This window comes from Choloepus didactylus, chromosome 2 (genome assembly GCF_015220235.1).
Source record: "Choloepus didactylus isolate mChoDid1 chromosome 2, mChoDid1.pri, whole genome shotgun sequence".
Taxonomy (NCBI): domain Eukaryota; kingdom Metazoa; phylum Chordata; class Mammalia; order Pilosa; family Megalonychidae; genus Choloepus; species Choloepus didactylus.
In genome coordinates, this window is record NC_051308.1 from 138,559,210 (window position 1) to 138,581,062 (window position 21,853).

At 32.0% G+C, this 21,853-nt stretch overlaps 1 protein-coding gene across 1 annotated transcript in view; it reads left to right on the plus strand.

The window, feature by feature from the left end:
• Positions 1–21,853, plus strand: part of COL11A1 (collagen type XI alpha 1 chain) — a 235,964-nt gene that overhangs the window by 185,627 nt on the left and 28,484 nt on the right. The window contains exons 47-54 of the mRNA XM_037815603.1: positions 6,682–6,735; positions 8,356–8,409; positions 9,640–9,693; positions 14,048–14,101; positions 14,716–14,823; positions 15,072–15,125; positions 16,106–16,159; positions 17,223–17,276. Coding sequence (XP_037671531.1) covers positions 6,682–6,735; positions 8,356–8,409; positions 9,640–9,693; positions 14,048–14,101; positions 14,716–14,823; positions 15,072–15,125; positions 16,106–16,159; positions 17,223–17,276 — 486 coding nt within the window. The remainder of the gene's footprint in view (positions 1–6,681; positions 6,736–8,355; positions 8,410–9,639; positions 9,694–14,047; positions 14,102–14,715; positions 14,824–15,071; positions 15,126–16,105; positions 16,160–17,222; positions 17,277–21,853) is intronic.

Here is a 21,853-nt window from a genome sequence, read left to right on the forward strand (position 1 = left end):
GCAATAATGAATACTACATATCCATATTGTGGGAAGCAGACATATTTGAAAACAATAAAGCATTTAAAAAAACTAGATTGCTGGTGGGAAGATGGTGGAGCAGGAAACTCCAGGAATCAGTCCCTCCACCAGAACAACTATTTAAAAAGCAGGAACTGGTATGAATCAACTATTTCAAAACTCAGGAGTCCATAGAACACTGTACAGTATCCAGGGAAGAGCAGAAGGAGGGGGCTGGTGCATTATGGTAAATGCCAGTAAATCTCTTTCTCCTTGTGTCAATTACCAGCATCCATCTTCCACTCAAAGCAGGTAGCTGTGAGGTCCAGCCCCTGACATAGCTATTGGATGTGAGGGAGGGACATAAAGATCCACTTCCCCAAGATCCAGGGGTTAGGGAGGGCAATCACTGATCACTGTGGGCACTGCTTTTGATTAGCTACTTCAGATTGATGAGAGCCCAGCTCCGAGGCTGGGCATTGTTTCAAGCCACCCTAGACAAAAGCAGCAGAGGAGACTTAAAGACACTTACAATTCCTCAGAGCTGTGGAGGACAGTTAAAGGGCAGTATTTGCTGGGCAGGTCAGGAAAGTACAGCTTTGTGGAGCATGGAAGGAGCTCCTGGCACCCTTCTGGGTCCGCCATCCCTGCTCCAGGGCAGTTTGTAACTGGCTGGCAGTCCCTTTGTGAGTCACCAGTCTTATTAAGTTGAGAAAGACTGATTTGGGAAAATTGTCTCCGGCATGATCCCCCTTCCAGGAGGAGATTAAATCAGTAATCAAAACCAAACCTCTGAACAAAGAAAAGCCCAGGGGAATTTTACCAAACATGCCAAGAAGAATTAATACCAATCCTTCTCAAACTCTTCCACAAATTTGAAGAGAAGGGAACAGTCCCTAATTCATTCTATGAAGCCAACATCTCCCTCACATCAAAGCCAGCCATATATACCACAAGAAAAGAAAATTATAGCCCCATGTCTCTTATAAAAAGAGATTCAAAAATCCTCAACAAAATACTAGCAAACTGAATTCAAGAGCACATTAAAACAGTTATACAAAATAATCAACTGGGATTTATTCCAGGTGTGCAAGTGTGATTTGACATAAGAAATTCAATTGGTGTAATACACCATCATAACAGAATGAAGGAAAAAACAAACAAACCACATGCCATCATCTCAATCTATTCAGAAAAGGTCTTTGACAAAATTCAGTGCCCCACTTGATAAAAAACACTTAGTAAACTAGGAATAGGAGGAAAATTCCTCAACATGACAAAGGGCAAATATGAGGAACCCATAGCTAGCATACTTAATGGTCAAATTCTGAAAAATTTCCCTCTATTATCAGAAATAAGACAAGGATGCTCACTGTCAACACTGTTACTCATCATTGTACTTGAAGTTTTAGCCAAGCAATTATGCAAGAAAAAGAAATAAAAGGCACCCAAATTGGAAGGAAAAAGTAAAACTTTCCCTATTTTTAGATGATGTGAGTCTACATACAGAAAATCCTGAAAAATCCATAACAAAGTTCCTAAAGCTATAAATAAATTCAGCACATTGGTGGGGTACAAAATCAACACTCAGAAATGAGTAGTGTTTCTGTATACTAGTAATGAACAATCAGAAGATGAAACCAAGAAAAAAATTCCATTTAAAATAGAAACTAAAAGAACCAAATATCTAGGAATAAATTTAACCAAGCATGTAAAGGACTTGTTTGCAGAAAACTAGAAAATATTGCTAAAAGGAATCAAAGACAACCTAAATAAATGGGAGGACACTCTGTGTTCATGGATTAGAAGACAAAATATTAAGATATCAATTCTACCCAAAACAATTTACAGATTCAACACAATCCCAATCAAAATCCCAACAACCTTCTTTGCAGAAATGTAAAAATCAATCATCAAATAGCCAAAGTCACTTGAAAACTAAGAATGAAGTTGGAGGACTCTCACTTCCTTATCTTAAAACTTATTACAAAGCCATAGTAGCAAAACAGCATGGCCTGGAACAAGGGCAGACATATATCCACCAATGCAATTGAATTGAGATCTCAGATATCAACCTGCACATTTATAGTCAACTGATTTTTGAAAAGGGGACAAAGATTGCTCACTTGGGAAACAATAGTTTCTTCAACAAATAGTGCTGGGAAAACTGCATCTTTATTTGCAGAGTATTATTGTGAATTCCTACCTCCCACCATTTAAAAAATCAACTCAGAATGCATCAGAGACCTAAATATGAGAGCCAGAACTATCAAATTCCTAGAAGAAAATGTAGGAAAGCATCTTCAGGACCTTGTGTTAGGCACTGGTTTTTAGATTTTATACCCAAAGCACAAGCAACAAAAGAAAAAATAGTTAAGTGAGATCTCCTCAAAATTAAAGACTTTTGCACCTGGAAGGGCAGCCTACACAATAGGAGAAAATTTTGGAAACCACACATATGAGAAGGATTTAATATGCAGAATATCCTAATAAATCATCTGTACAACAAAAGAAGACAAACAATCCAATTAAATATTTGGCAAGAGACTTGAATAGACATTTCTCCAAAGAAGAAAAAGCACATGAAAACAGATGCTCAGCATCATTAGCCATTAGGGAACTGCAAACAAAAATCACCATGAGAGCCATTTCACACCCACAAGAATAGCCGCTATTAAAAAAAAAAAAAAAAAAAAAAAAAGAGGAAAACAAGTGTTGGAGTGGATGTAAAGAAGTCGGAATACCCATTCATTGCTGATGATAATGTGAAATGGTGCAGTCTCTTTGGAAGATAGTTTGGAAGTTCCTCAGAAAGTTAAGTATACAATTACCATGTGACCTGACAATTCCACTTCTAGGTATACACTCAAAAGAATTGAAAACAGGGACTTGAATAGTTATTTGCATACTGCTGTTCATAGCAGCATTATTGACAAAAGAATGAAGCAACCCAAGTGTCCATCAACTGACAAATTGATTAAAAATTGTGATATTTACATACAATGGAATATATTCAGCTATAAAAAGGAATGAAGTTTTGGTTCATGGGACAACATGGATGAACCGAGAAGACATCATGTTGAGAGAAATAAGCCAGAGACAAAGAGACACATATTGTATGATGTCCCTCATATGAAATAATTAGAATAAGCTAACTCAAAGAGTCAGAATCTAGAATATAATTTACCAGAGGATAGAGTGGGGGTCGGAAATAGGGAGTTAAGGCTTAGAATATAGAGTTTCTATTTGGGATAATGGAAAAGTTTTGGTAACAGATGGTGGTGATTGTAGCATAACCACAATGTTATTAGGTTCACAATAACCTAATTGACACCACTGAAACATATATCTGAATGTGTTTAAAAGAGGAAATATGGGTTATATACATGGAAATAGAATGAGAATTTTTAAAAACCCATGAAACAGCACAACACAGTGAATCCTACATTAAACTGTTATATGGGAATCCTTCATTTCCTGCATGATTGTTCTGTAAACCTACAACTTTTCTAATATAAATAAATAAATAAATAAATAGATAAATAAATAAATAAAATGAGAATGAGCCCTCCCCCTGCCCCCCCCCCACAAATAGATTGCCAATGGGTATATTACCATTTATTTTCTGTGTTTTCACTTAACTGATTGCTTTGAATCCTATAAGCTTGTAGTAATTTTAGAACTTAGTTCTTACGATTAAAGAAGGTGGCTTGTAGCTTGTATTTATAAAATATTCAATAAGAAATTATCTTCATTTCCACAAAGTAAGAAATGTTTTCTTTGATGAGGGTAACTCAAGAAATTAGTTCATTAAAAAAATTCATTATATTTTCCCACAGCTACCACTGTAAATCAAGAATCTGAAAAGATGCTAATGTAATTACCATGTTCACAATTGCATTTGCATCCGTTAATTGAGTCTTCATGGCAAAATAGATATTAGCAATTACAATAGATATAAATAATAATCATCTAATATTTGAGTTAAATAACTTGATTTTTTAACTCAATATTTACTATTTGTCTGCCAATGAAGGAGTGATACCTGATGAGAGTATTTGCCTAAGTTCATTTTTTTGATACATCTCTTAGGTGACAAATGATTTTAAGTTGACAAACCTTAGAATCTTTCCAGGCATAAATTATTCTATAAGAGAAAGTTAGGATATATGAAAACTGATTAACACTGGAGTGTCATTTAGCATGTTTAGTTCCCTGTAACAAGAGAATTTGACTCATTATGTCCCTATTAATTATAATAATGAGAACATTCTGTCTTAATTAACTCAAACTGTTATCAAGCTTCATGAAAAAGAAATAAAGATTTCAGTTTTTTCTACTGAACCAAAATTAGGAATAGTCATATGCATAAAAGAGAAAAAAACAGCAATGCAGAACTGGTCCTGTAATTGAAATAAAAGAAAGGTTAGATCTAATATAGATAATACTATTCAGTTTCAGAATCCAAAATCAGATGCATTCATTCTATATTAAAAGCAAATGGAAACCTGCATAAAGGATAAGGAATGTGAATGCTAATGTATGTGATGTTTACAAGTGCTTAAATACGTTTATTTGCAATGCACTCTCCTTAGGGAAATGGTCTTTTAAAGTGTATCTTTATTTTATCTGTGTCAAAATCTACTTGCATATTTAAGAATTTGAAGTCCTATGCTCTATCAATTAATTAGAATCTCTGATGTTGAGGGCCTTGGAATATAAAATGTTAGCAGTCTCTCCCCTGTTATTTAGGTAGACTGAGACCTGAGAAATACTGCCTAGTTATTTCTTCACTGGAACTTCACTTGTAATTCTAGAAACTACCAGCCTGATGGTAACTGCTTGAGAAGAATATTCATAGTAGGTTCTTTTCCTAGGCATCTAACTGATGTTTGAGAGAAAAAAAATCCTGGTATATAGTGCCCATTATATATCAGTAATTAGGGTTTTGTCTTAAAAATGTATATATGCCATATCAATCCAAAGAAAAATTTCACAAATACACTTAGTACAGCACTGTCTTTCCAAACTGAGAGGTCATAAAAACTATTTTATGTTTTAAAAAAATGAAATGGAACAGGTTAAGCTAAAATGAAACAAAAATATCAAAGAATATCACTGTGCAAAAAGGGTAAGTATTACTTTGTGAAACATGTTTTAGCTGTTTTACATGTGCCTGATCAGCAGGTAATAAGTACTTGTTACTTTGATCATGGTCAAATAATTTGCAGCCACTGCAGTGTAGTGCCAGGAAGTCAATAATTTTACTAAAGTACCAGTAGAACTATAGAGCTTTTATAGCATTCGCATTTTTATTTCCCAAATAGATTGCATCTGAAATACTATTGTACAAACATTAATGATAAAATATGTGTAGAGTATATAAGATGTATGTGAATAATACTAAAGGTCATAAAAATGAGAATAATCCATAATCCAACTATATCAAAAAACTATTTCTGCTTTTATTATTTCTGCCTAATAATTATCATGCATATATTACATACTTACTTTAAACTTGAATTTGTATCATGCATATTCATTTGTATTTGATTTTATTACTTATCATAAGCACCATCCATATTAGAGTATTAGCAAATAGCTCCATGATATTTCATTAAGCCATTTAAACAAAATTAACTTAGCTAGGTGTACTATGATTCAGCATTTGGAATCCATCAAGAATTTTCACTATCATAGCTATTTTTTGCAATAAATATTTTAATGTATGCAGCTTTTTCTGTTGATTTCCTTTTTTAGGATTCATTCAACAAACATTTTAAGACCCTTGGTTTTACCTGGCCTCTGCTAGTTGAGAAAGATACAAAACTGACACCTAAAAGACCAATTCCCCAAAGTACTCATGATTATAAGCATATAACTGAGTGTTATAACAGTGTTTATTTAATATTCAATTCAAGCTTGTACAAAATATCGTGATGTGAAGGAAGAAATATAAACTATGGGGGAACTAGTTTGAGAAATCAAATAAGCCATCAAAAGGAAGTAAAATAATTTCCCCAAAAAGACATAACCAGGTGAAATTTGAGCACAGCGTACTCTGACATTATGCTGTAACACAGAACCTCTCTAGACCAATTACAGCGACTGGATATATGAAAATGGATTTGATCGGTTTCATGGCCTTACAGATTTTTAAGATTCAGAAGTGGAATTACAGGATTCAAAATTCAGAATATATTTATGACCCTGGAAGGTATTGGAATATTTGTTTTTTGAAAGAGTATTGTCAAACTAGAAACTAATTTAAAAAATACAAAAAACAAAAAACTCTGACCTGGATAGGATGGTCTAAAACAATTTGAGACAAAATTTTTCACAATATCTTTACCTGTCAGTCCTATATATCAGTTATAAAATAGATAAGAAACAATAAGGTGTCCATAAATTCCCAGACAAAATTATGTATTTACTTGTTTTATCTAAAATCAGTGTAATATTATACAAAGCATAATTTTTACTTGTAAATTTATGAGACTTTTATCATATGTAGGCAACGCTGTTAGTATAAGTATGTTAACAAATTCTATTTTCTGAATAGTAATTTACATATCTTATTTAACTTTATATTTAATGTTTGGTATTATAATAGAAATGACTAAAATTATGTTTTTTAAATATGTGAGTGACTTTTATTGCTTTACTGTTTTATTTCCTTAGGGTCTGCCAGGCCCACCTGGTGAAAAAGGTGAAAATGGAGATGTTGGTCCCATGGTAGGATTTTATTTTTCAGTGTTTAATGGATATTGTATATAACCACATTACAAATATCTTTCTTATGGTTTATTAATATGCATGGAATAGACCTAAAGCTATGACACTTTCCAGATTGACATTCTTCTCCCCACTGTCCCATTGCCATCTACAATCATCAGAGTCTCATCTTAAATGTCTATTTTTCCTTTGTTACTTTGGACTTACATCATGTAAATGTAAGGCAGCATTCACTGGCCTGAATATTGTTATATATTTTTCTTTTCTATTTGTACATATTATAGTTACCTCTTGGTTTTCAACTTCAGACATTAACATAGAGCAGGTAAAGAATATATAATATTCACCCCTGATTTGGATAATTAACAAATATAAACACAGTATTAAAACTTGTTATATTTTGAAACATATTCTTAATTTAATTAGGAATAACGTCTTAAACAGAATGGTGTAACTTGAAATTATTTGTATCTATTGATTCTGCTTTTCTGCTCTAAGATAAAATTAATTCCTCAACTGAAAATTTGAAATATGTGTATTTGTTTATTAAGCACTGCCTTAGATAAGGAATTAATTAGCCAAGGTAATTGAAATATAATGAGTACATTTCATAATTGCACCTTTCTTTCAGTAAACATTACCCCCAATTTTTACTTCTTTCACAAGTATTTTGATATTTTTTCTATGTGAGATTTTGTTCTCCTCAAGTACCATGTACAGATCCATTAAATTATTTGAAATAATTCTTATCATATCAGTAATACTTAAATACAAGTTATGCATAATAAACACTGCTAATTCAAATAATTTCTTCATACTTCCAAGCAGCATCAGATAAATAGCATGTGCTTTTCTAGACATAATTGCAATGGTTCCTGGAATCATTGATACATTCATTCTCTGTGACCTTATGGCAATAGCTAATAGTAGAGAAGTTTTTCAACCACAGCAAACAATAAATAAATAAATAAATAAAAGAATAAACTATGGCCTTTAAAAAAAGTAATAATGCCCTGGAATTCACTACAACTAAATTAATAGATGCCTAGAGAATAAGGGCTCTGCCACCATTAATTTATAAAATGTGCCCACTGGTAATTTTAATGCACAACCAGGAGAGAGAAGATTTGTTTTAGGAGGAAAACTAGTTATTCTTACTTGCAATTCTAGCATATAGAGCATGACAATTGACACTAAAAACAAAAATACAAGTAAAGAAAAAAACAAAATCATTTTTATTGAGTTAATGAGTTCTAAATCTACTCATTTCTTGTTCCTATTTTATGTTCCCTTCATAGTATAGCATATTCTAGCACAGAATATTTCTGGTTGTATTATGAGTACAGTGTACCAGAGAGTAACTGTAGACCCTTCTTGACTTGTTTTCTAATTAAATTGTTTTTCCTGTAGTCCCTACATTCCCCGTAGCTATGTGTAAAAAAATCAATGGCTAAAATGATGTTATTTCCAACAAGAATAACATATAACTTTGATATGCTTCACTTGCTATGATTTTGCAGGTTTAAACTTTTTTTTTTTTTATTTTCTTAATCACAAGAATGAAAGTTTTAGAAATGTGTAGGGTTTGGCTTCATAAACCTTAATACTTGTCTCCTACAGGGTCCACCTGGTCCTCCAGGCCCAAGAGGCCCTCAAGGTCCCAATGGAGCTGATGTAAGAACTGTGAAATGTGTTTTACTATTTTGAAGCTCTACAGGTGTCTACATCAGTTAATGGTAGAAGATGTCTAAGATGCAATGAAGATAATGAGTCTATTGTCTAATGTTAGAGGTGGATGGTAACTCAGGTCAGAAATCATCTACACACTCCTCTTGAGTTTACAGGGAAAGTGGAACAAGCCAACCCAATACAAAAAGGATACATAGTTAACATTCAATATATATTTACTGATGACTGAAAAGTTTTAGCTGTATTATAGTAAACCATATAGTTCAGCTCAACATTCTTAGGCTGTACCTTTCATATAAGAACTGTTCAGTAACTGCTGAACTGTTTCAGATTTAAACTCTCTATCAATGGCATGAAGAAAATGTAGTTGGCTTTATATTAGCCTTGGTTTGTACTCTAAAAATCCTTTATTTATGCATCTGTCATCAGTGGCCTTTATCTGAAAGCTTTATGTTTCATATTTTCAGTCTATAAAATATGTTACAGCAAGATATGCATGGTAAATGTTCTTTTACTATGTAAAATGTTTCATTTCAATTGCTTCTTCTAAGCCCAAAATTGTTTCATTGTTCCATTATAGGATTTCAAACTGTAATGCCCTATTTATCTTCCTGTAAACTTTAATGGATTTATAGGCTTTGAACACATCCCTTCTTTGAGTTCACCTTTTCACAGTAAAGAAGGCTAAAATCTCCTGGTTCTACTGGCCCTTTTTTGCTGCTCTGCTGGTATGCCTTCTAATTCTGGCAGGCCCAAACTAGGTGAAATATACTAGGCACTGATGAAATAAAGGAACTTTTAGTTTTCAATTCCCCTTAAGTAATTTAAAGGCTGACATATGGCACAGATTATATAATTCTTAACTAGAACCATATTTTTAATCCACTAGAAAATCTATGAAATTACCCCCTAAAATTTACCTGAAAATTCCATGGGCAGAAACAATGAATTATGTCCCAAATGTCAACTTGTATGACCAGAACTGGAAATTCTCCTGTTTTATCTTCAGAATCCTGGTGAAATTTAAAATCACTGTAATAATTTCACTTGTATGCTGTCCAGTAAATTTGACAATTCAACAAAGGACATACTTTTCTCCCATCCTTCAAATGACTCAGAATATTTAACTTTCTCTTAAAAAAACAAGATATATATTTAATGAACTTTTACTTTATTGCAAGAATAAGGATAACTATTGCTTTTTCTACACTGCAGGGACCACAAGGACCTTCAGGGTCCATTGGTTCAGTTGGAGGTGTTGGTGAAAAAGTAAGTAACTTACTGATAGTTTGACTCAGGAGAATTAAGGACTTTTGATTATATTGGCTACTATTTGAAGTGTTTCTAATATTATTGTCTTATAAGAAGTTTACTCATAGTTTTCTATTTGCACATGCATAACTTGAGGCATACACTTACTTGTCTTCTTACTGATTAAAGAATTAAAAGTTAAAATGACAAAGATGTCATTCTTTATTGCCAAGTATATTCATGAAATAAATCCTTTAATCTTCACAACCTTCCCATGATTTTGTGTTATTGCTATTCACATTTTTAAGTTGAGGAAGCTGAGGCTTAGATAATTTCAGTAATTTTATCAACGTCTTGTCATTAGCAAGTGATGAAGGTCAGGATCCACTCCCAATTATGTGTATATCTGAGCCAACTTTAGTGTCTCAAGTAATGGTCATTCCTGAAAAGAGAAGAGATTGGTTGATATCACTGACTTAAAAGGAAGAAAGGGTATCTTAAAATCATAAAAGAATTAATAATTCATTTTGTCATATTTTGACTTAACATTTCAGCATTAATAATTTGACCCATCTTTGGCACATTTCAAAATGATTGGCATGTGCCATAACATCTGGGCTCAGAATAGCTTCCTTTACTCACAAACATGATTTCATTAAAAAAAATATTTGCTGTTCCTTTTATGAAAATATCAAAATGATTCTTATTTCTTATTTACATGTTCACACTCACTTCTCAATGGAATTTTCAAGGGAATCTTCATTTATATTTGCTTTGTTTAAAAAATAATGTGCCAATTTTGAGAGAATAATTAAATTTCATACCAAAAATATTATGCAGTGAAAAAAAATTTTAAATTTTCAACTTTGCTAGTTACCGAAGGAGACTTACGCTAATCTTGGAGACTACTCAGTTTTTCTCAAGTGTTTTTAACGTATTATATCTTGTATTTCAATTTATTTATTTTAATTAAAGGATTTACCCCTCAGAAAAAGAAGCATCTCCCAGAATATATCGTTTTGATGTTTACCTCTGTTCAACACCCCCATTCCAGTATATTGATTATAATTTATCTTGTATGATTAAGTATTGAGAATAATCTATTCATTATTGATTTAGAAAATTTTAAAATGTTATTATCTAATTGTTACTGCATAAACAGTTTTCTTTCTTCTAATGAGTATCTCTTTTTCACATTCTTAATTTTAAAGCTATGTACTGAAATGGAGTGGATGGGTTGGGATTAGAATTCAAAGAATATTTTTCTCTTAGCTCAGTTGCCATACAATGAGGAGCATAAAACAACTCTGTTTCACTGTTTTAGACAGATGATTTCAGCCTTATACCTTTATGTCTTCCCTTTGTATCATCCCCCTTTGAATCAAATGCTGAGTAGAGAGTCCTGGGAACTATTCTGTAGTTTTAATTTTGTCCAAGTAGCAAATGCCAAAACCATTTAATAGCCTTTTCAGTTCATCTTGTTTGTTTCCTAAAGCCTTTGGGTATACAGGGAACAGTTTTTGAGTACTTCAGTTTCTTTAATGCGATTATTTCCTGTGTAACTGTTGAAGATAGACATGAATGCCAGATGTTCAGAGTTTTGGCAAACTCCCTTTCCATACTGTTTCCACTTAGATTAAAGCCTTTATATTTGCTTTAAAAAAAAAAAATTAGTTACCAGTCTTGAGGGAATCATTAAATTTCATACCATAAAATTTTGTGCAGTGAAACAGTTTGTACAAATTCCCTAATTCTACTATTTAGTAAAGTAGTCATACTTTGTCAAATTTGAGTCTTCTGAGAATGATTCATTCAAGCAAGGTCAGTAACTTGACTCTCTTACATTTAAAATGTACCTGATTCTAGACTTATTACACTAAAAGAGAAATGAGTTTTTATATTGCCCTATTATATTTTGGTATTTTCTGTGTAATAGAGCACAAAGTATAAATAGAGTCCTAACTTAACTTTTCCTTGAGAATTTTGGTAATATTACAATTTGCTGAAGATTATAGATTTCTGTTAACAGATTGATTCTGAATGAATGCATCCCAGTTCCATTTTGGAAAATTTATCTCCAGCCCCTAATTCAATGGTGACAAAACAAATATCCTTTAGTCGTGCTGCACTTGGATAAAATGCTTAACCAGTTCTCCATGTAATGTATTTTTGCTATAGATCACTTTTGCCTTCTGGGCTTATAGAATAACTTGTCCCTTTTGAAGGGAACTTTAGCCTGAACAATTGTGTCATAGAATGGGGCTAAATGGTTACGTGATATGTAATTATAGTTTTATAAGTCTTCTTATGCCAGTGCTGTATAACACAATGGATATTATTTTTATGTCAATTATTATTCTTCAGACTATAGCATAGCTTTAATGGTACTAGAAATACAGAATTAATTTACATAATACAGTTTTAAATATAGTTTCACTGCAGTATTTTATTTGTGATTTCTTTGCATTTGCCCTAGCCTCTTCCAAAAGATTTAAAATGAGTCAGTCTGATATTAATTTCTTCTTAAATAATTGCTATTTTTATTGGGCATATTTGGCATTAATATGCAGACAAGCAATTTTCATATGCATTTTTAGACAAATGAATATGGATGCATTGTTCTCAAAAAGAAGTGATGGTTGTGAAAAACTCTTCATCAGATTTTGGCAATGATTTTAACTCATCTCTTTCCTGCCTATTATTTCTCCCATTTAAAAAAAAAAAACAATAAAAATGTAAACAACCTTTTCAGAGTTTCCTTAACTATGTAGTTGACTAGGATGAACAGGTCACAAAAAAACATAAACAGCATAATTGAAAATGCTGCTATTTCTTCTCTAGTTCTAATTTTCTGTAACATCAACATGGGTTATTGTTGTATGTAAGAAAATATTTTGTATACACTCAATAGGTTTCCTATATTTCTAAATAAATAATGTATATATTCCATATATAGAGCACTTAATGTGGACAATTTAGAGCTCAGTTAAATGACCAATTGTATAGTTTTGTTTCAAAGATATGAAAATATTATTTATATACCATTGCATCATACCAGGATAGCTAAATGTTTCATCACTTTGTAAATTATGTAAATACAGTATTTACTTGTTTATCCAAAATCCTCAAAATATTTGCCCTTATCTTGAGGGAGAAAATAATTTACTATTTGCTAACAAATTTTTAGAAAGTTCTTGATTTCTTGGACCATTATGCAGAAAAATTTAGGAAGCTAAAATATGTCTGTATTTTATGTGCAAGAAACTGTGTCCACAAAATGGTCTCTAACCCTGAGTTATGTTTATATTTAATATGATAAATTTAATTCAAATTTAGGAATACTGCATTGTTTATGCTAGGAATAAATACATTTTCTGATAGAAATAGCAGAATTAAAAATGAAAGGAAATTCAGGCCACACATTGTGTTTTTCAATTTAAAAGAACAATTTCCATTTCAGAATTGCTGGTACCATTGATTTTAGAATTGTAAGTACCACTGGTTTCATAATTGCCAGTACCACTGAGTTTAAGTGAAAACATGGCACATGAATCTATTCCATTACTTCACTTGAATTATAACTTGAACAAGATGTTATATTTTTATGCATTTCTAAATGTGAGGCATCAGCAGCATATTTTCATAACTACAAGATACCAGACTTCAGGATTTATGTATTAGTCCCCTGAGCTAGAAAATAATCATCCATAACTAAACAGAAATGGCAAACACTGTCAAATTTATAACATATATATCCTCAAAGAGCAGCTTTAATTAGTATCTTAAGTGCCTTCTTCAGACATCTTACAACTTAGATTTTCCTAAAATCTTTAAAAAGTACCTTTTATGGTATCTTATAGAGTATTTTCTCGATATTCTTTAGACCACTACTAAACATATTTTATAAAATCATAGTACTACCAAATTATTCTCTTATTCTTGTTACAGTAAAGAGAAAGTGAACTCATATTTTAATAAAAATCAACTTTAATTTGTTTAATTTGAACATGCTTGTATTATACATATTGACACAGTACAAATTCATAATTTGTTGGAAAACATGCCACTGTCTGTTTTGTACAGTTTTGTGGAAAAGGCCAAAGAGTAACTTGCTAGGTTAACACACTGGCTATTAACTAACCAGTGAGAATTACAGCACAAAACGTATATGTTGTATCTTCACCCGAGAAATAAACATATTGAGCTAAGGAATATATAATGTTCCTTCTTCTTTTTAAAGTTTCCCAGTGTCTTTTAAACTGTATAATAATTAAGGGCTAGTCTAAAATTACATGGTCATAAGAGAAAACAGTTTTACTTGTGTAAAATATCATTTCTATGTTTTAATGCTCATTTGTTCTTTTCTTTATAGGGTGAACCTGGAGAAGCAGGGAACCCAGGGCCTCCTGGGGAAGCAGGCCCAGGTGTAAGTGGAGTCTTAATATTAAGATAGAGTGAATGGTTCAGGAATTTCTTGTAGAGCATTTAAAACATGTAAGTTAACTCTTAGGTAGAATTCAGTTGTTTGCTTTTCATTCCCAATCCATTAAGAATAATCACAAATGTAGAGAGTCTTATTGTTTAATAGCTCTGCATATTTTGATTAACATACTGATTTAAAAAATCACACTTACATAAGTGAGAACACTAAAACTATAAGCCATTTACTGTATATATTCTCCTGGGTAGGCTGTCCATAAAAGAAAGAAACAAAAAAAATCCTGCTGCATTAAGTAAATGTTTATGAATTGTATTAATTTCTATCACTCTAACATAGGTTGTTTTACTTGAGAATGAATTTACCTGTCAGAAAACATGTGTTGATATCTGGAGATTTTTTTTTTTTTTTGTCAAACTAGGGATGAGGGGTTGATGGTATTTAGTTAGTAGATGCCAGGGATGCTGCTAAACATCCTATAATGCAGAGCACAGCCTCCCTCACAGCAAAGAATTATTCGGCCCCAATGTCATTAATGCCGAGGCTGAGAAACTCTGATTTAAAGTTTGTAAAGTAATCATTGCCTTTCTTACATTGTGTAGGGTCCCAAAGGAGAAAGAGGAGAGAAAGGAGAAGCAGGCCCACCGGGTGCTGCTGGACCTCCGGGTGTGAAGGGGCCACCAGGTGACGATGGCCCTAAGGGTAACCCGGTAAGTGAGCTTGTTACCCTATAAAGTGGCATCTATGCCAAACTCTCTTTAGAGCTTTTCACAGAAAGCTTAGAGGTCATGGAACTCTGGACCATAGCTGGTGAAGCTGACATTTCATCATTGCATATATTCTTAAGCATTCTCACATGATTCTGCCATGACTTTATCACTTAAACTTCAAAATATCATGACTTTAGAAAAATCCATTTTTAATTTATGTCTTTTCCTTTTAAAACAACTCAATCTAGGGTCCTGTTGGTTTTCCCGGAGATCCTGGTCCTCCTGGAGAACCAGGCCCTGGAGTAAGTATCATGGAAAAATAAAGGAATGTGTTTGGAGAAGATGTTCTTATGGTCTCTTTTGTTAATAATGAAATAAAATTCTTAATTACTGTAAGTGGATACCCAAAAGTAGAAAGAAAAATAAAAGAAAACTAAACCACAATCATAATAATAACAATAATCAGTATCACTGGAGATTATAAGACATAGCACATGATTATTCTCTTCATTTGGGTTAGTTTTCCACACTTAGTTGGTTGTACAAACATAAGTGATCTAAAAAGCAGCATTAATGCTATTTCAAAGCTGCAGGCCCTTTGCTGTTCTCTTGTTATCTTCCACAATGCAAATCCCATTTCAAACCATAACTTCTTTGTACATGGATGAAGGGTACACTGGCCTTAAGTTCTCATTATATCCTCCTCTTTTTCTTATATAAAGAGCATAGTGTATTTATTTATTTATTTTTTATTAGAAAAGTTGTAGATATACAGAAAAATCATGCACAAAATACAGAATTCTCATATACCTCCCACAAACACACAGTTTTCCCTTCTACAACCTTGCATTAGCCTGGTACCTTGATACAATTGATGAAACAATACTATTGTAATTATATTATTAATTGTATTCCAAATTTACCTTAGGAAATTTGTATGTATACACCATATGTTTGTATGTATACACCAATGTTTTGTTTTGTTTTGTTTTTAATTTTTATTCTAATAACATATATACAACCTAAATTTCCCACTTTTAAAACCACATTCAAATAGATAGTATTATAAATTTGCTGCTGTAGGAATTTGCCAAACTGTATGCAGAGGGTGAGAGCCACCATGATCTATAAAATAAACTGGGCAAATAGCATAATTTTATTTGTCCATCTTGTTTAGTTTATCTCAAGCACATGTTGAAATAGTCTATCTTATCTTTTCTTCTTCTGATAAAAGTTAATTAGCAGACAAATCTCTGGGTTCATTTCCTATTGCCCTTTATAGGGTCAAGATGGTGTCGGTGGTGACAAGGGTGAAGACGGAGATCCTGGTCAACCGGTAAGTAAGAGCACTCCCTATTCTCATTAATTCTTTATATATTTTCAAGACAATTTTAAAGAAATCATTGGAAGGACTAGCCTTTCAAAAGCCCAGATACATTCCTGAAAGGATTATCAGCAATATTTGAATTCCAGTTGAAAGTCAAACTTACAGGAAGAGAGTGTTTCCAACTTAATGGGATTTAAGAAATGTAAGCAAGCCTTCACAACCAAAAATGTAGTCATAGCATACTAATGCTTTTGTCATACTGTGACCCTCAGTTATGTATCCATTTGGATTCAATGAAAAATTAAAGACTCAAGGAGGGCTGGATGGCAGAGAGCAGAGAGCTAGATTATTAGCCTATACATATTCACATCAATTACTTTAATTACTCACCTAAATGATCTCTGTATAGTGTATGACTTTTTCTTTTTTTAATTTGATGATGGCACAGCAGGATGATTTGGCCACATGTGGTTATGTAGAGGGGATGTAAGGAAGGGCACCAGCAAATTAAGTAAAACCAAAGACAAACTGCACCTATAACCCAATTTTGCCTCTAGAGCCATCACAGGATATTTTTAATCAAATAGATACAGGCTTATACTGTGTAGATAAGACTTGTTGGTAACATTCCAGTATGATGCCTACACTTTGCTATAAAAATATTAATGTTACACAAGGAGAAATTAAAAAGTAATAGGTATATGGTTTCACAAATTTATGTAATGAGTAGAACTATTAGCCATATGATTCTATTAATTAGTATGTCCACTGGATACTTTGCTAGATATAAATGAGCACTTTTAGAAGGAACACGGTTTTATGGTGTAGAGAGAATTTGATTCGCTTTCTTTTTTCTAGCTGTGAAGAAAGTTTTCAATGAATTTACCAGCTTTAACTATAGATATCTATAGGAGGTTTAGGTATATGAAATAAGGCTTAGAATTTCCAGGAAATATAGACATAGGGAAATGAAGAAAGAAAGTTGGTTTCAGTCAGAATTTTGAAAAAAAAAATTGCTGTTGACCTTCAAATTTTACCTAATTCCTTAAAATGTATTTTTAACATGTAACAGGGCCCTCCTGGTCCATCTGGTGAGGCTGGCCCACCAGGTCCTCCTGGAAAAAGAGTAAGTTTCTTCAATTATTTACTTGAATTACCCATTCATTATCCACCATCTGTATAAATTTTATGGAATATTTCTAAGTTGTGGGCAGTATGTTATAAGGATTTCTGAAAAGATCCTAAGTCCTATAGAACAAAGTAATTTAATTCTTAAAAGTGTCAAAATTCTTATTAAAACAGAGCATAGACTTAACCATTTCACTGTCACAATGAGAATGTGTAAAAGAATCTCTATTCATTGAGTTTCCTTCTCTGTAATTAGGTGTCCCTCTGTGCAAATATTGATAGACTGTTATAAAGACTCCAAAGGACCCTAACATCAACTCATGGCATATTAAAGGAGGATGAGAGGTCAAAAGCCCAGAGAAAGCTTATAGTATTCAAAAACACTTGAATGCAGTACCAAAAGAGTGAGCTCAGGAATCGGTATACACTGTAATATTGCTTTACATTACCAGACTTCCCTGACTTAGAAACAATGGCACAATTTCAACAGAGGACCATAGCAAAATATGAATAAAGAAGCCTTTAAAATACTGACTGAAGTAGGCCTTGGGAGCTTTGCTTTTACTCTGCTTCTTTTCCTACTATTATACTGTTTTCATAATGAAACATTCTCTGCTGCTCTGTCTCTTGCAGCACTTACATCAAGTTACAATGTTCTCTGTGCTTCCTTTAGTCTATTTTACAACTTACCCATGAACAAAATACGTGATAAACATCAAATTGTGTTTCTTAGGCCGATTTTCCCTTTAGTATTCAAGAGGCACAGAAAATTTGGAGCCACTGTTGCTTTCCAATGGTAGTTTTATTTTAGGGAGATTTTTCATATTGAACATAAGGTATGAAAGGCTTTCAGTTTTGTCTCTCAGTAATATCAATTTGAGTCAATATTTATAAGCAACATTTCTCATCATAATGAATTTTGTTAATAGTTAATATTTTCTGTGAATACAATTTTCCCTTCATTGACCAAGTACCTTTTAACCTTACATTATGCTAAATGTTTTATTTTGTCTATAGCCCCAAAGCACAGCCTTATTAGAAAAAAAAAAATATTTATCCCCAAACAACCATTAAATAGATATTCTTAGTAATTACAAAGTACAACATAATTTCTCTTTTACTGAGATTTGTTGCCTCTTCTTGCCTGTAGTCTGAATGCCACTAATCTTTTCTATTATTCCTGACCTTTTGAAAGATGGATCATATTGTTTTATTTGATGCTAAGTGAAGAAATCCACTTCAAAGAAAATGTCCTTGAGAATGCATTGAAATCCCTCCTGGAAAAAAAATAAAATAAAATAAAGAAAGAAATCATTTACCATTTTTAAATTCTGCTGATACAATGTAACAAATGTTTCATCTTAATTATAGAAGAGATTTTAAAACTATTTGTTTTAACTATTCAGAATGAGTGATTATCAAAAATTAGAATTTTAATGCATAACTCAAACAGACTTCTAGGAGGGTCTCCCCACAATTCTTTAATTGAGAAAATGTCATAGAAAGGTAGGCACGAATACAAAGATGAAGCTTATACCTCTGTTCTACAATCCTGAGGCAGTGTCATGTACTGGAAAACTCACATATTTGCCTTCTTATTCATTCACACTTGAGTTTGAGCTCTGCATCTGATATTTAAATGCAGTGTCATTTAAGATGATCAATCAATTCCTAATTTCTTTTTCTATAAAAAGAATGATTATAAAATGAAAATAATGTATTTTTTAGGGAAATTAGACTGTTGGAAATATATTAATGAGACTATGAGCACTCAAAAAATATTAACTATTTCTTGTTGCTTTAAGACCATGAATTATAATGAATGTTTGCTTGTTTTTTCAATGTGAATGTTAATATTAAGTGGTAGTGGTAAATTGAAAGCAATTGGTAAATTTCTTGAATACATTTAAGTATAAGATAAAACAAGAGAATGGAAAAATCATGTTGGTTTTCTCCCAGTATTTCTAGCTAAACAATATGATCAACTCTCCTGATTAAAAGGAGTAAGAGATGTTTATGAAATAAAGACAAAAATAGATTCAATGTATCAATTAGATGGAAAGAAATTAAGTAATGAATGTAATGAGTTAGCAAAGTTATAATTGAACAGAATTGACTGTATAGACTAATGGAATTGAACAGAGAGCCCAGAAAAGGTCCATGAATATATAGAAATTTCATTTATGACAAAATGGGTATTGCAGATCAATGAATAAAAGACAGACTGTTGGATAAGTTGTGCTGAGACAGTTGACTATATGGAAAAAAAATAAATTGGATCTTACCTCTCTCCATTTACAAAAATCAACTCCAGTTAAATGTGAAAGGAAAACTTTTGAATACTTTGCAGGAAATATGGGAAAATAGTTTTATGTATGACTCTAGATATAAATCCTAGTCACTAAGATGTGACCAGAAAAGACTGATATATTAAATATACTAAATTAAGAATGTCTGTTTATCCAAAGATACTGAAAAGACATTGAAAAGACCTAATTATGACAAATATTTACAACATAGATAAAACTTAAGCATAATTTTTCATTGTATCTAAATATTTCTAACAAATTAAGATGAAAAACTCAAACAATCCAGTAGAAAAACCAGCAAAAGGAATGAAAGACATTTGACAGAAATGACCTGCAAACATGAAAATATATTTGTAAAAATATGGAAATATATGTAAAAAACACTTGGAGATACTATCTCACACCCATGAATTAACCAGAATTTAGAAAACTGACATACAAGTGTTGAAATGGATGTTTTCATGAATCAGTGGGGATTGGTACAACCACTTAGGGAAATAGTTCTATATCATCTAGAAAAATGTAATATGAACTTTCCCTATCATTTGGTAATTCCATTCCTAGTAAACACTCTAGGTGATTTCATGCACATGTTCACCAGGAGACATAAGAATGTTCATACCATCCTTGTTCATAATAGCAGGAAAAAAAAAAAAAAGGTAAAAGCTAAAATGTTCCTTAACAATAGCAAAGACAAATGAAGCATTTTCATAAACTACAATACTGTCTAGCAATGAAAATGATGAATCTCAAAATACTAATGTTAAACAAAATATATACAGTGTTGAGCTGGATAAAATCTATTGCATGATTTAGTGTATATAATATGCAAAAACAAGGAAAAAAACATTGGTCAGCCTTCAAACGTAATTGGTAAACACGATTAAATAGGTAAGACACTAATTAACAAACATTTAGGATGGTAGTTTTTTCTGTGGGGGAAGGAAGGTTGCAATACTTGGAAGCAGTACATAGGAGATTTCAAAATTACTGATAGTGTTCCTTTGCTGAAGGTAAATGTTGAATACACAGTTCTCATTTAATAGTATTCTTTACAATATATTATGTAGTAGGTTTATATGTTGACAGCCTGAGATATAAAAATACTTAAAAGTCATCCCCTATTTTTCTTTAGTATTATTACAAAGTGCTGTGGTGAAATTCTCCCATTTTGATTTTTGATGAATTATTTAAAAGTAAACAATCTCATAAAAATTGGGGGATGTTCTGTCTTGTTACTTAAAGTAATAATTTAAACAAATACATTGAATTATTACTAATCCATTCTCGTCACTTTGTAAACCAACTTAGAAGACTATGAATCCATGAATTATTAATAGAAGTTATGACTGCATTGCTAACAGTTATTCGTATCCATTTTAATGTAGTACAATAATCTATTTTCATCAGACTAACATATAGTTTTAATGGTGTGAAAGATTACTCTAACACAAATAATTTATTACTAAAACTACAATTTGCTCTGATTTAGCATTAGCAGTTGATGCTTACATTGTTCTAAATTGCAACCAAACTAGTTTTATTTAGTCAGGGGATATACCTTAACTTAAGCAAATGGGTGGTTTAGTCAAAAAACATTTCAAGCACAAATTCATTACGTAGGTCTTCCATAACCTATAAATTGATGCATTCCATAAATAAAATTAAGACAAAGTAGTCCAAAATACTGTTGCATTATAATGAGGCAGAACTGGTTCCAAATCCTTGTTTTGCTACTTGGTAGGGTGGCTTGGGACACATTAATTTCTTTGACCTTAAGTTTCCTTATTTATAAAATGGGAATAATAACTAAATTTCATGGTTGGAAAGGGGACTACATTAATTAATAATACATATATTTAAAAAGACAAGCCTAATGGCTAGCTTTTATCAGGAGATGAATAATGGATGCTATTATTAGGGACTCATTAAATAAAATATACAGGGAGAAGCAAGATTGAGACATTTTCTTCCAACATACCAATTGTATAAATGAGAGGAGAGTTTGTTAGCGATAAACTCATCATAGTACCTGCATAGTAAACTTAATTTTGTTTATTGTTGAGTTTTGATCTGTTATTATAATTTTATCTTTATAAATAGTGTACTAGCTGAATGTTATATACAAGAGCAGTCTATAAGATCTAAATTAATTGCATTTTCAAACTGTAGTGTAGTTGTTATGTTGAACTTATATTCATCTGTATTATTTATATCATAACGTAAATTCATGTAACGTATTCTAGAGAAGTTTCCTATGAGAACT